Raw genomic sequence first — 15,676 nt, 5'->3', positions numbered from 1 at the left:
CCGCAACTAGAAATGACCTCTTGAACTTTGGGATGAAGTAATGATTGAACCACCTGAGGACCAAGTGACTTGGAAATCTGAAAGAGACAGAGGTTCTCTGAATGTAATATTCTACTCCATTTCATTCCACTGCCTTCAATTTAATGACCCTTACTTCAGTTGTAGAATCATGAGATTCAAAGAAGTCATAGTGCTACCACTGTGGATTCCCGGCCATTCATTACAGAATTGCTTTTCGTATCATCTCTAACAGCTTCTCGATGACTCTCTCTGAAGACAGATTGCTTATCTTTGAGGCAGCCTTTCCCTGTTGGTCCATGTATGGGTTGCTATAACAAATCGCCATAATTGGTGGTTTACACAATACAAATTTATTATCCTATAGTTCTGTAGGTTGGATATCCAACATGGGTCTCACACAGCTGAGATCAGAGTGTCTGCAGGGCTGTGTTCCCTTCTGGAGGCTACCGGGTAGAAAAGGCTTCCTTGCCTTTTCCAGCTTCTAGAAGTTGCCCACATTCCTTGGCTCCCAGCTGCCTTCCTTCATCTTCAAAGCCAGCATCTCTGACCATTTTTACCACTCACTTCTCCCTCTCTTCACATCTGGGGAAGTTCTCAGCTTTCAAGGATTCCTGTAATTAGCTTAGACCCATCAGGATAATCTTCCCATCTCAAGGTCTTTAATCTAAATCATATAGACATACCTTGGAGATATTGCAGGTTTGGTTCCAGATCATCGTAATAAAGCGAGCATCGCAGTAAAGTGCGAGTCACGTGATTTTTTGGGTTTCCCAGTGCATACAAAAGTTATGTTTACCATACTGTAATCTCTTAAGCGTGCAATAGCATTATGTCTAAAAAAACAATGTACATACCTTAATTAAAAAATACATCATTGATAAAACATGCTACCCATCATCTGAGCCTTCAGTAAGTGATAATCTTCTTGCAATAGTAACATCAAAGATCCTTGATCATAGATCAGTGTAATATAATAATAATGAAAAAGTTTGAAAGTACTGTGAGAATTACCAAAATGTGACACAAAGACACGAGGTGGGCAAATGCTGTTGGAGAAATAGCGCCGATAGACTTGCTAGACGCAGGGTTGCCACAGCTCTTCAATTTGTAAAAAGACGCAACTCTGTAAAGCACAATAAAGTGAAGTGCAGTCAAACGAGGTATGCGTGTATCTGCAAAGTCCCATTTGCTATTAAGGTAACATAGTCACAAGTTCTGGGAATTAGAACATGGACATCTTTGGGGACCATTATTCTGCCTGCTGCAGATAGCTTTCATTATTGGAAAGTTATTATGTGATTGAAATCTGCTTCTGTGTATTTTCCAGTAATTGATTCCCATTCTGCTTCTGCAGCAGCAAATATATTTCTTTTATATAGCCATAGTTCAATATTTTAATATTATTGTCATTACTTGCCTTAATTTACTTTTTTCTAGGCTAAGCAAGCTTAATATTTTCAATTCTTTGACAATAATATAATTTTTATAACTTTTTTTTACCTTGTCTTAATTCTGGATGTAATAGTGTTTGTCAGGGTCCCTCTGAAAAAGCGTGTTCTAGATGCACTCTGATCAACTCAGATAATCTTAAAACTAATAGATCTTATGATCTAAATATTATAGTTTCTTAATTGTAGCCTAAAATTGAATAACGTTTTAGCAGCAACAGAATACTGTTGATGTGTTTTAACAGTTTCCCCCAAATGAAAATATCTTACACTTCCATTGACAAAGCACTTTGAATCGCAGTGTTACCTCATTTGATTCTTATGACTGTGCTGCTAGGGTAGATGGTATCCTCATGTGAAGTGAGGAAACTTATACATAGAAAGGTCAAGTGCCTTACTCAAGGACTAATGACTAATGAGTGATACAGTCTGGGCTAGAACTCCATGTCTTTTGAGTACTGTTTTTCTGATCAGCTAAGATTCTCTGGTATTTTTTAAAAAGTATTACTCTCAAGTTACTTTCCTTTCCCTCTCTCGCTCCCTCCCTCTCTCCTTCCTTCCATCCTTCTTCCTTTCCATCCATCAATGTTTAGTGAATGTCATCGATGCCATCTTATGTGCTGGGTAAAGGAAACAAAGTTTTCTCCTTTGTTATTCCTATCTTTAAGGATCTTACTTGTACAAATAATTAGTTAAGGTTTTACATTTTGCTCTGATCTCTAGTTAACCTTTATCAAATTAGCCTTTACACTGTATCAAAGCCATGTGAAACATCTTGATTATATATCAAACATATTAGTTATTTTTAAAGCTTTGTAGCATCTATAAATGTTCTGTATCAGTGAATATATTTTTAAGAGGTTATTTCCAAAAATGTGTCCATAAAGAGTATACTACTAAAACATTCATTGAATACAGGAAAGACTATATTAGTGAGAACTGTATATATGTATATAAAAATAAATAATATATTACTGAAAATGAAGAATTGACCATTCACTGATTTGGCCATTTGTCAAATTGTCTTGCACTCTTTAAAGAAAGTATCTCCCCAGAATGTTAATACACAAACTGAATCGTGAGAAATGATCAGCAATCCATCAAATCTAGATGATTATTAAGTTATATAAAAGGTTACATTTTACTGCAACACCAAGATGCCACATAATGAAGCCATATACATGATAGCAATCATTATTAAGGGCTTTTTATGACCTAGTCATGATTCTAAATACTTTATGTACATGAACTCACTTCATCCTCACAATAACCCTATTAGGTTTGACATTGTTATTATTAATGTTACCTTTATTTATGCAATGATAATGTTGAGGCTTTGGGGGATAATTTACCCAAGGTCACACAGATAGTATAGTGAAGCAAGGATACAAACCCAGGTGATCTAATTCCATAGCCTGTGTCCTTAACCACTGCACTCTTCCTCATTAAGAGATTCCTGGACGTCACTAAATTCTCACTGTGGTGCTTTAAAGGGTTTAGCACAGTTAATCACCACAGCTTTATTTATAAGAAAATAATAATAAAATAACGCTTTAAAAATATTTTACAGAGACTTTTACAACATTATTTGATCTTTGCAGCAAACCTATGTGCTCTCTGACAGGTCTTTTTATTATCCCCATTTTACAGATGAAGTTTGAAAAATTGCCCAGTGTCAGAGATCTACTCTGTTAACTACTTTCAAATATGCAATACAGTATTATTAACTATAGTCGTAGTGCTGTACATTCTATCCCGAGGACATGTTTATCTTACAACTGGAAGTTTGTACCTTTTGAACACTTTCACCCATTTTCCCCAACCCCGCACCCCCACCTCTGGCAAACACCAATTTGTTTTCTGAATTTATGAGTTCACTTTTTTTTTTTTGAATTCCATGTATAAGTGAGAGCATATAGTATCTGTTTTTCTCTGTTTGACTTATTTTACTTGGCATAATGCCATCACAAATGGCAGAATTTCCTACCTTTTTATGGATCTATAACATTTCACATTGTCTTTACCCATTCATCCACTGATGGACATTTAGGTTGTTTCCATATCTTGGCTATTATACATAATGCTATAATGAACATGGAAGTTCTTAATGAACATTGAGATAATGATTTCATTTCCTTTAAATAAATACCCAGAAGTGGAATTGCTGGATCATATGGTAGTTCTATTTTTAAAAATTTGAGGAACCTCCATACTTTTTTTCCATGGTGGCTGCACCAATTTACATTTCCAACAGTGCACAAGAGTTCCCTTTTCTCCACATTCTCACCAACATTGGTTATTTCTTGTCTTTTTGATAATAGCCTATCTAACAGATGAGAGGTGATATCTCATAGTTTGATTTGTATTTCCCAGATAATTAATGATATTGAGCATCTTTTCATGTACTTGTTGGCCATTTGTATGTCTTCTTTGGAAAAATATCTATTCAGATCCTCTGACCATTTTTAAATTGGATTGTTGGGGTCTTTTTGCTATTGAGTTGTATGAGTTCTGTATATATTTTGGATATTAACCACTTATCATATATATGATTTGCAAATATTTTATCCCATTTCATAAGTTGCCTTTTCATTTCGTTGATGGTTTCCTTTACTGTGCAAAAACTTTTTAGTTTGATGTAGTCTCACTTGTTTATTTTTGCATTTGTTCCTTTTATTTTTGGTATCAGAATCTTAAAAAAGCATTGCCAAGACCAATGTCAGGGAGCTTATCCACTATGTTTTCTCCTAGGAGTTTTATGGTTTCAGGTCTTATGTTCATGTCTTTGATTCATTTTGAGCTGATTTTTATGTGTGATGTAAGGTAGTAGTCCAGGTTCATTTTTCTTACATGTGGCTGTCCAGTTTTCCCAGCACCATTTATCAAAGAGACTATCCTTCCCCCATTGTATATTCTTGACCCCTTTGTTGTAAATTAATTGACCATATGTGCATGAGTTTATCTCTGGGCTCTCTGTGCTGTTCCATTGATCTATGTGTCTGTTTTTATGCCAATAAGATAATGTTTTGTTTATGATAGCTTTATAATACAGTTTGAAATCACGAAGTATGATACCTCCAGCTTTGTTATTCTTTCTCAAGATTGCTTTGGATATTAGGAGTCTTTTGTGGTTCTATACAAAGTTTGGAATTGTTTGATTCATTTCTGTGAAAAATGTCATTGGAATTTTGATAGGGATTGCATTGAACCTCTAGATCATTTTCGGTAGTATGGACAGTTTAACAATATTAATTTTTCCAATCCATGAGCACAAGATATCTTTCCATTTATTTGTGTTTTCTTCAGTTTCTTTCATCAGTGTCTTAGAGTTTTCAGTGCACAGGTCTTTTACCTCCTTGGTTAAACTTATTCCTTAGACATTTTATTCTTTTTGATGCAATTACAAATGGGGTTGTTTTCCTAATTTCTCTTTCTGATAGTTTGTTATTAGTGTATAGAAATGCAACTGATTTTTCTATATTGATTTTGTATCCTGCAACTTTATTGACCTCGTTCATTAGTGCTGTTAGTTTTTTGGTGAAATCTTTAGGGTCTTCTATAGAAAAATGTCATCTGCAAATAGAGATAGTTTTACTTCTTCCTTTCCCATTTGGATGTCTTTTATTTCTTTTTCTTGACTAATTGCTCTGGCTAGGACTTCCAGTACTATATTGAATAAAAGTAGTGAGAGTTGGCATTGTTCTTGATCTTAGAGGGACAGTTTTCAGCATTTTACCATTAAGTATGATGTTAGCTGTGGGCTTGTCATATATGACCTTTATTATGTTGAGGTATGTTCCCTCAATACCTACTTCATTCAGAATTTTTATCATGATTGAATGTTGAACTTTGTCAAATGCTTTTTCTGCATCTATTGAGTTTATCATATGATTTTTATCCTTCATTTTATTATTGTGGTATATCACATTGATTTGCAAATGTTGAACCATCCTTGCATCCCTGGAATAAATCCAACTTGATCATGGTGTTTGAATATTTTACTGACTGATGAATTCAGTTTGTTAATATTTTGTTGAGAATTTTTGTATCTATGTTCATCAGAGACATTGATCTGTAATTTTCTTTTCTTGTGGTGTCTTTATGCTAGCTTTGTAAAATGAGTTTGGAAGTGTTCTTTCCTCTTCTGTTTTTTGGAAAAGTTTGAGAAGGATTGGTATTAATTCTTCTTTAAATGTTTGGTTGAATTCACCACTGAAGCCATCTGTTCCTGGACTTTGTTTGTTGGGCAGTGTTTTTTGATTACTGATTCAATTCCCTTACCAGTAATTGGTCTGTTCAGATTTTCTAATTCTTCAAGATTCAGTTTCTGTAGGTGTTTGTTTCTAGGAATTTATCCATGTTATTTAGGTGTCCAATCTGTAGGTATATCATTTTTCATAGTAGTCTTATGGTCCCTTGTATTTGTGTGGTATGAATTGTAACGTTGCCTTTTTCATTTATAATTTTATTTGAATCCTCTCATTTTTTCTTGGTGAACCTAGCTAAAGGTTTATCCATTTTGTTTATCTTTGCAAAAAATCAGTTCCTAGTTTCATTGATCTTTTCTGTTGTCTTGTTAGTCTGGATTTTATATATTTCCACTCTGATCTCTGTTATTTCCTTCCTTCTACTAACTTTGGGCTTAGCTTGTTCTTTTTTTCTAGTTTTTTGAGGTGTAAAGTTAAGTTGTTTATTTGAGGTCTTTCTTTTTTCTTAATATAGGCATTTATTGCTATAAAATTCTTTTAGAACTGCTTTTGCTGCATCCCGTAAGTTTTGATATGTTGTGTTTCATTTTCATTCGTCTCAAGATAGTTTTTGATTTCCTCTTTTGATTTCCTCTTTGGCCCATTAGTTGTTCAGGAGCATGTTGTTTCATCTCCACATATTTGTGAATTTTTCAGGGGTGGAGTTTATGGCGAGAGTGTGTCTCAGACTTTCCTACTTATTTTGATGTTTTTTCTCAGTTGCTTAATGTGTCAGAATCACTCAACTAGTTTCTGGATTTCTTTCAGAGGGAATTGCTCCATGTGTAGCTGTATATTCGGTGTGTCCATGGTAGGAGAGAAATTCAGGAGCCTCCTATGTTGCCATCTTGGTCTAGACTCTACACCTATTTTTATTATTTAAACTTTATTGATAAAGTTTATTAATAAACTCCAGTTATCATTTCATTCAATTGATAAACTCCAATTATCATTTCATTCTTTGTTTTGGTGTTTTGTTATAGGTTGTCGAGTAATGTTGGTTTTTGAACTTGGATATTCTATACATAAGAATTCAAACTACTTCAAATACTGTTATTTACTTTTTAAATTAGTTTTTAAGTGAAAGAGAAAATAAAAACTTCATTTTTAATTTAGTACCTTTTTTGTAATTTAAAGTTATTCAGAGTCTGTTTATTATAAATAGGATTTGTGAGATAATTTGTCTTTAGTTATTTGTATTTCTGCTTTCTGGAGGATTTAGTTACAAAGAGAATATAAAAATTTTTCATCATCTCTCCATTTTACTTGTTGTAGGATGATCCATTTTCTGCCTTGGACATTCACTTGAGTGATCACTTAATGCAGGAAGGGATTTTGAAATTTCTCCAAGATGACAAGAGGACACTTGTTCTTGTGACTCACAAATTACAATATCTAACACATGCTGACTGGGTAAGAGTTTAAAAGAAGTTTCATTAATTTTTATATTACAGTTATATAAATGCTTTCTGAGATAAAGATAATTCTCTTGGCCAATTAAGGATTTTTGTCACAATTCGTCTAATATGTGCTTTCCTTAGATCATAGCCATGAAAGATGGAAGTGTTCTAAGAGAAGGAACTTTGAAGGACATTCAAACCAAAGATGTTGAGCTTTATGAACACTGGAAAACACTTATGAATCGGCAAGATCAAGAACTAGAAAAGGTAATTGCTCAGAGTTCAGAAAAGTTCAGAGTTGAGTTCAGAAGAGTCAGAAATGTAGTGCATAATTACTAAAAAAACTTTTAGAGAAATATTACCATTTAATGTTTGATGATATAATAGTCCTCACCTGAAATCTGAAATAATTGTATATTTATATATCATTAATTGATAGACTACTTTGAAACTAAAAAATTCTAGTGATATCTTTCGGATGACGTGTTGTCAGCCTTTTAGAGGAATTTTATTTGAATTGGAGGCATATTACAATCATATGTGTGTTTAAAACTTAAACTACTTGCTCAAGCATGCTATTTCCTCCTTTTATCTTATATTTCCTTATGTATGTCTTATCTTCCTCACCTGTAATATGAGAGTATTTTCATTCACCATTTACAAATGGAGGGTTGTGGGCAAAACAAAATCTGAGATGGTTTTGAAAGAAAGAAGAGCTATGAGCTGTGGGTATAGTGGTAAAGCATGTCTGGGATAGAGTTGGGGGGTGAAGGAAGGTAATCAGAAGGAAATAACAATAAAGCTTTATATTTGGATAGTTTTTAAAGTCCACAAAGCCTTTTTACATGATCTCTGTTAATTCTCACAAAATAAGCAAAAAATATCAGAAATTAGTAAAGAAACTATGATCTCACTCTTACAAATGAGAAAACTGAGGCTCAGAGAGGCTAAGTAATTTGCCTAAAGTTGTACAGTACATATAATAAGTGGTACCAGTTGAATTTGAACCCAGGTCTCTACCCAATGTAATTCCAGTATAATGTAAGTATAACATTGAATGAAATGATAACAGAGTTGGAAACCAGATTGAGTATGATAAAAGAAGAACTCATGGTTGAGAGGTGAATTATAAATTGAACTAGTAAATTTTCAAAATGTTTTCTCTTGAGTTGGGACTAGGAAGTGTCTAGAATTCAGTAGTCCTGGCTAGGAATGAGCATTATAAAATGCAAATGTTTATATCAGCAAATTTCTGAAAAAATCAAGAAATTAAAATGTATTATTTCATAAAGGAAAAAATGATCTATGTTTCAATAGCAAAAGGAAGATAAAAAGTCAGACAAACCATGGGATTGCTCTGTCTTCTGCAGCTTTGCCAAAGATCTCAAAAGTAAACTACAAACTTCTCAAAATATGGAAGAAAAGATATATGTAAAAGTCTTTAAGTAGACTAGGAAAAATCACAGAACCTTCGAAATGAGGATATTCATCAAAATATGACAATGTACAATTGGCAAGAGCCCCACTTAAGAATTATGTGGTGGAGTGCTTGATTGTAAACTTACTGGGATGGTTCCAAATGACATTTTTTCAGTGGTCTAGATGCCAGGGACAAAAGAAAATGATGTAAGCTTAAGGAGTGGACCATTTATGGTTTACTTTGGAAAGAAGATCTGGAAAAACACACAGAGAGAGAGAGAGAGAGAGAGAGAGAGAGGACGCTCTTGGCTTGATTTTATAGTAATACTGATTATTGAGCAAGCCAGGAAGAAAGTCCATTACATTGTGTTTAGAAATGAAGTGATCACTCAAGATAGCCTAACTCTGTAATTAAAGACACATCACAGGGTTATAAATCAGCTGAGGCAGATATGGAGCAAGTTAAGGTGTGGAAAGGGCAAATCCATTTGCGGGGTTAACCAGTGGCCAGTAGAAGCCAGCATGAACCATGCTCCTGCCCAGAATCCTCACCTGGGGCTGGAGGGAGGTTACTGCCACCCAGAGAAAGGCAGGCTCCTGAAATTCCTCTGAAGCCAGGGAGAGTCACACTGTGAGGAATAAGACCACAACACCTTGGGGAAGTTTTCATAGAAAGAGCTTCTGAATATGTTCTGTGGCAGGATGGGGTGTTTGCCTAGGACACTGGTTCTCAACCAGGGTCACTTTTGTCTTCTTGGGGCCATTTGGCAACATCTAGAGACATGTTTAGTTGTCACAGTTGTGGAGCAGGTGCTACTGGAATCTAGTGGGTAGAGGACAGTTAAACGTTCTACAGTGCACAGGGCAGCCCCCATGACAAGGAATTTTCTGACCCAAAATGTCAGTAGGTTGAGAAAGGCTGGCTTAGAGCCAGAGCAGATCAAGCAAGTGGACAAGGGAGTGAAACTAAAGAACTCACAAAACATCCCATCTCAGGGCTTTAGACAGATCTGTCAGTTTAAGGGTTAAGGGATAAGGGGAAAAAAATATGTTAAAAGGATAGAAATGGCAGCTATGAAAAGGAGAAGTTTATAACACTTTTAGCTGATTTAAACGTTATTAAAAAGTCTATCTTGGCTGGCATCACCCATTGTCTTCATAATGTTATTAAGCAAAATAAAGTAGCATCTTTGGATATTTCTTCCCCCAGCCTCCAACCCTCACCTTGACCTGACCCTTCACAGGCATCCAGTAAATATTTATTGGATGAATAAAACTAAATTTGTATTTACTTAATCCAGATATCAACACAATTTAAAATATTTAACCTCAAATGAGCTTAATATGAGCATTTACTCATAAGAAAAATGACTAAAGATTAAAGTCCCCAAGATGTTAAATCTTTTGTTCACACAGATTGGCGAGTTGAACAAGAACCAGATCTTCTGTTTTTCCATGAACAGGTTTATTTCATTTCGTTACACTATACACAAAGGATTAGGTCCTTTTTAATTTTGGGTTTTATTTACTCTCATGTACAAGCATTGGTTTTCATATCGTTAGGCACAATTAAAAGCTAATGTAAATGTGATGAATTGGGAGATTGGGATTGACATATGTACACTAATATGTATAAAATAGATAACTAATAAGAACCTGATGTATAATAAAATAAAATTCAAAAAGAAAGCTAATGTAAAATTGTCTCTGAAAAAATACTATTCAAGAGACACTTTCGCTTTTACTTTTTTTTTAATTCGAGAACTTGGAAGCGACAGAGCCTTCTAGAATAGCAAGTCTCCTAAATCACACATGTTATATGAGGCTAAACAAACAAAAACAAAACAGGACCACTATCTAGAGACTGATCACCAAAGAATTATTGGTTTATCAGTGTCACAACTGTGATTTTTTTTTTATGTCAGCATGTACAGGAAGCTCTCAAATTACCATAGATTCGAAAAGTCTGTGTCTCGGTTATTTGGAACTCAGAATGCATTTCCCCACAGAAACAGGGAGATGGTTAGTTTCCCAGACTGTCCTGCAGAAGCTGATTTAACCCACAGTGTAACTGAACTGATGCTACTAGTCCAGTTACGAAGCCAAGGGGGCGGAGTGTTGGAAGCAGAGAACTGGAGAAAACAAAATGCTTTTCCCTTTCTCAGCACAAGACAAGTCAGGAGCAACGCTTAAAAATTTGCAAAGTTTGTTTTTGCCATTTTTCTCTTCTTTCTGCTTATCTTCCCTTCCCAGGGCTTTCTCCTAAACTGCTAGGCAGCTGAATACCCTCCTTTCCCATTTGCTTAAAAATTACCCATCTTCTGGGCTTCCCTGGTGGCGCAGTGGTTGAGAGTCCGCCTGCTGATGCAGGGGACACGGGTTCGTGCCCCGGTCTGGGAAGATCCCACAATGCCGCGGAGCGGCTGGGCCCGTGAGCCATGGCCGCTGAGCCTGCGCTTCCGGAGCCTGTGCTCCACAATGGGAGAGGCCCACGTACCGCAAAATTACCCACCTTCCTTCAATTTCTATTGAAGTTCCTTTCTCTTGTGCCGTTCCCTTAGTGAGATGCTCAGTCAGAAATTCATCTCGATTTAATAATTCATAATATTAGTGAATGACTGATAGTGATTTAACCAATCCAGAAACACATGCATTTTTCAAGGAAGATATTTGTTAACATAGATGACTTTAGTTAGAAAAATTACAGGAGTACGTGAAAGTGACATAAAAGAGCAATGGTGGATCCAGGCTTTAAGGCTAGGGGAGGTGTCCCCCTGCCCCTGGGGTCAGCTCCATCACGTTTTTACTACTTTTCCTGGCTTCTTACTGCCCTACACCTCTGAGCTCTGAGACATTTTTCACAAACCTCAGGCATTACTCCTATGACAGGAGTTGCCCATCCATCTGTAGCGTGAACAGAGCCCAAGACCCAGAAAGGTAACTAAGGATTGGTTCTTGGTACGTGTGGGTCACTGTAGAACTTAACTGTGTCTGTGAGTTCCTTGAATGATAGCACAGTGTTTCCTGTAGGATATGGAAGCTGACCAAACAACTTTAGAGAGGAAAACACTCCGAAGAGCCATGTATTCAAGAGAGGCAAAAGCCCAACTGGAGGATGAAGATGAAGGTAGACCTTTTTTTATGTCTGACACATTCAAACGGGTAATAGGATGTGAGGGTCGTTCTTTAGCAAATGATGTGTGAATATGTCAGTGAGGAATGACTAGCCACTTTGCAGCAGGTGGAAAGGCCAAATCAAATACCTAAAACTGAAATGGAAAGAGTAGGAGTGAAGGAAAAGTGTATGCAATCAACCAACAAGCATCTTGAGGGACTTCCCACAGTGTGTCTTAGTATTTTTGTGTTGTGCGTGAGACAGAGCTGACAGGACAACAGGTCTAGACCACTGTTCAGATAAATTGGAAAGGTGTACTATAATAAAATGTCCTTTGGAAATAAACAATAAATGGGGAACATGGAGAAAATACTGCTTTGAAAGACTCATACTTGAGTCAGTAAGTTCTTATGGGGTTTTCACGATAACACAGCAATGAAAACTAAGAGGATGAGAAAGCTGTTTGTTATGTTTCAGTTTTCTGGATCTAGTAAGGTATAGCAGGGACAAAAGGTTTATGGGAAATTTGAGGAATAAGCTGAAATAGTTACACGACTTTGACATTTGTTGCCGAGAAGTTTGCAAGATAAACCCCACTTAGGTCCATAGAGTAAATGCACTATACTTCATTTTTCCTACATGGTTTTTGCTGAAGACCACATTTCTACAAGCCAATTAAGAAAGAGAAAATTATAATTTCAAACTGAAGGACACCAAAATATGTTATCTTTACTCATCATATGATAATTATTGTGTTTCAATAAATACTCATTAAGTAAATAAATAAATGAATGAATAAATGAATTTTGTACTCCAGTTTCTTAGATTTAAGAATTTTTTTTAACATCTTTATTGGAGTATAATTGCTTTACAATGTTGTGTTAGTTTCTGCTGTATAACAAAGTGAATCAGCTATATGTGTACATATATCCCCATATCCCCTCCCTCTTGCATCTCCCTCCCACCCTCCCTATCCATCTAGGTGGTCACAAAGCACTGAGCTGATCTCCGCATACGTTGCAGCTGCTTCCGACTAGCTATCTATTTTATATTTGGTAGTGTGTATATTTCAGTGATACTCTGCCGATTCATCCCAGCTTACCATTCCCCCTCCCCGTGTCCTCAAGTCCATTCTCTACGTCTGCCTAAAGAATGGTTCATCAGAACCATTTTTTCTTTCTTTTTTTTAGATTCCGTATATATGCGTTAGCATATGGTATTTGTTTTTCTCTTTCTGACTTAATTTACTCTGTATGACAGACTCTAGGTCCATCCACCTCACTACAAATAACTCAATTTCATTTCCTTTTATGGCTGAGTAATATTCCATTGTATATTTGTGCCACATCTTCTTAATCTATTCATCTATTGATGGACACTTAGGTTGGTTCCATGTCCTGGCTATTGTAAATAGTGCTGCAATGAGTATTGTGGTACATGACTCTTTTTGAATTATGGTTTTCTCAGGGTATATGCCCAGTAGTGGGATTACTGGGTCATATGGTAGTTCTGTTTTTAGTTTTCTAAGCCCCTCCATACTGGTCTCCATAGTGGTTGTATCAATTTACATTCCCACCAACAGTGCAAGAGGGTTCCCTTTTCTCCACACCCTCTCCAGCATTTATTGTTTGTAGATTTTCTACTGATGGCCATTCTGACTGGTGTGAAGTGATACCTCATTGTAGTTTTGATTTGAATTTCTCTAATGATTAGTTATGTTGAGCATCCTTTCATGCGTTTGTTGGCAGTCTGTATATCTTCTTTGGAGAAATGTCTATTTAGGTCTTCTGCCCATTTTTGGATTGGGTTGTTTGTTTTTTTTGATATTGAGCTGCGTGAGCTGCTTGTATATTTTGGAGATTAATCCTTTGTCAGTTGCTTCATTTACAAATACTTTCTCCCATTCTGAGGGTTGTCTTTTCATCTTGTTTATGGTTTCCTTTGCTGTGAAAAAGGTTTTAAGTTTCCTTAGGTCCCATTTGTTTATTTTTGATTTTATTTCCATTTCTCTAGGAGGTGGGTCAAAAAGGATCTTGCTGTGACTTATGTCAAAGAGTGTTCTGCCTATGTTTTCCTCTAAGAGTTTTATAGTGTCTGGCCTTACATTTAGGTCTTTAATCCATTTTGAGTTTATTTTTGTGTATGGTGTTATGGAGTGTTCTAATTTTATTCTTTTACATGTAGCTGTCCAGTTTTCCCAGCACAACTTATTGAAGAGGCTGTCTTTTCTCCATTGTATATTCTTGCCTCCTTTATCAAAGATAAGGTGACCATATGTGTGTGGGTTTATCTCTGGGCATTCTATCCTGTTCCATTGATCTATATTTCTGTTTTTGTGGCAGTACCATACTGACTTGATTACTGTAGCTTTGTAGTGTAGTCTGAAGTCCAGGAGCATGATTCCTCCAGCTCCATTTTTCTTTCTCAAGATTGCTTTGGCTGCTCGGGGTCTTTTGTGTTTCCCTACAAATTGTGAAATTTTTTGTTCTAGTTCTCTGAAAAATTACATTGGTAGTTTGATAGGGATTGCATTGAATCTGTAGATTGCTTTAGGAAGTATAGTCATTTTCACAATGTTCATTCTTCCAATCGAAGAACATGGTATGTCTCTCTATCTGTTTGTATCATCTTTGATTTCTTTCATCAGTGTCATTGTTTTCTGCATACAGGTCTTTTGTCTCCCTAGGTAGTTTATTCCTAGGTATTTTATTCTTTCTGTTGCAGTCATAAATGGGAGTGTTTCCTTAATTTCTCTTTCAGATTTTTCATCATTAGTGTATAGAAATGCAAGAGATTTCTGTGCATTAATTTTGTATCCTGCCACTTTACCAAATTCATTGATTAGCTCTAGTAGTTTTATGGTAGCATCTTTAGGATTCTGTATGTATAGTATCATGTCATCTGCAAACAATGACAATTTTTCTTCTTTTCCAATTTGGATTCCTTTTATTTCTTTTTCTTCTCTGATTGCTGTAGCTAAAACTTCCAACACTATGTTGAATAATAGTGGTGAGAGTGGACAACCTTGTCTTGTTCCTGATCTTAGTGTAAATGGTTTCAGTTTTTCACCATTGAGGACGATGTTGGCTGTGGGTTTGTCATATATGGCGTTTATTATGTTGACGTAAGTTTCCTCGATGCATACTTTCTGGAGAGTTTTTACCATAGTTGGGTGTTGAATTTTGTCGAAAGCTTTCTCTGCATCTATTGAGATTATTATATGGTTTTTATCCTTCAGTTTGTTAATATGGTGTATCACATTGATTGATTTGCGTATATTGAAGAATCCTTGCTTTACTGGAATAAACCACACTTGATCATGATGTATGATCCTTTTAATGTGCTGTTAGATTCTGTTTGCTAGCATTTTGTTGAGGATTTTTGCATCTATGTTCACCAGTGATATTGGTCTGTAGTCTTCTTTATTTTGACATCTTTTTCTGGTTTTGGTATCAGGGTGATGATGACCAGGTAGAATGAGTTTGGGAGTGTTCCTCCTTCTGCTATATTTTAGGAGAGTTTGAGAAGGATAGGTGTTAGCTCTTCTCTAAATGTTTGATAGAATTTGCCTGTGAAGCCATCTGGTCCTGGGCTTTTGTTTGTTGGAAGATTTTTAATCATAGTTTCAATTTCAGTGCTTGTGATTTGTCTGTTTATATTTTCTATTTCTTCCTGGTTCAGTCTCAGAAGATTGTGCTTTTCTAAGAATTTGTCCATTTCTTCCAGGTTGTCCATTTTATTGGCATATAGTTGCTTGTAATAATCTCTCATGATTATTTGTATTTCTGCAGTGTCAGTTGTTACTTCTCCTTTTTCATTTCTAATTCTGTTGAGTCTTCTCCCTTTTTTTCTTGATGAGTCTGGCTAGTGGTTTATCAAATTTGTTCATCTTCTCAAAGAACCTGCTTTTAGTTTTATTGATCTTTGCTATTGTTTCCTTCATTTCTTTTTCCTTTATTTCTGCTCTGATCTTTATGATTTCTTTCCTTCTGCTAACTTTGAGGATTTTTTGTTCTTCTTTCTCTG

At 35.7% G+C, this 15,676-nt stretch overlaps 1 protein-coding gene across 10 annotated transcripts in view; it reads left to right on the top strand.

The window, feature by feature from the left end:
- The window catches only part of ABCC9 (ATP binding cassette subfamily C member 9), a 149,437-nt gene that overhangs the window by 79,958 nt on the left and 53,803 nt on the right, over window positions 1-15,676 (top strand). For all 10 annotated transcript variants that reach the window (XM_067695875.1, XM_067695883.1, XM_067695881.1 and 7 more), the window contains 3 exons: window positions 6,992-7,129; window positions 7,258-7,383; window positions 11,566-11,662. In XM_067695875.1, coding sequence (XP_067551976.1) covers window positions 6,992-7,129; window positions 7,258-7,383; window positions 11,566-11,662 — 361 coding nt within the window. The remainder of the gene's footprint in view (window positions 1-6,991; window positions 7,130-7,257; window positions 7,384-11,565; window positions 11,663-15,676) is intronic.

Source organism: Pseudorca crassidens, chromosome 11, assembly GCF_039906515.1.
Source record: "Pseudorca crassidens isolate mPseCra1 chromosome 11, mPseCra1.hap1, whole genome shotgun sequence".
Classification (NCBI taxonomy): Eukaryota; Metazoa; Chordata; class Mammalia; order Artiodactyla; family Delphinidae; genus Pseudorca; species Pseudorca crassidens.
This window is presented reverse-complemented; position numbering and strand designations above follow the sequence as displayed.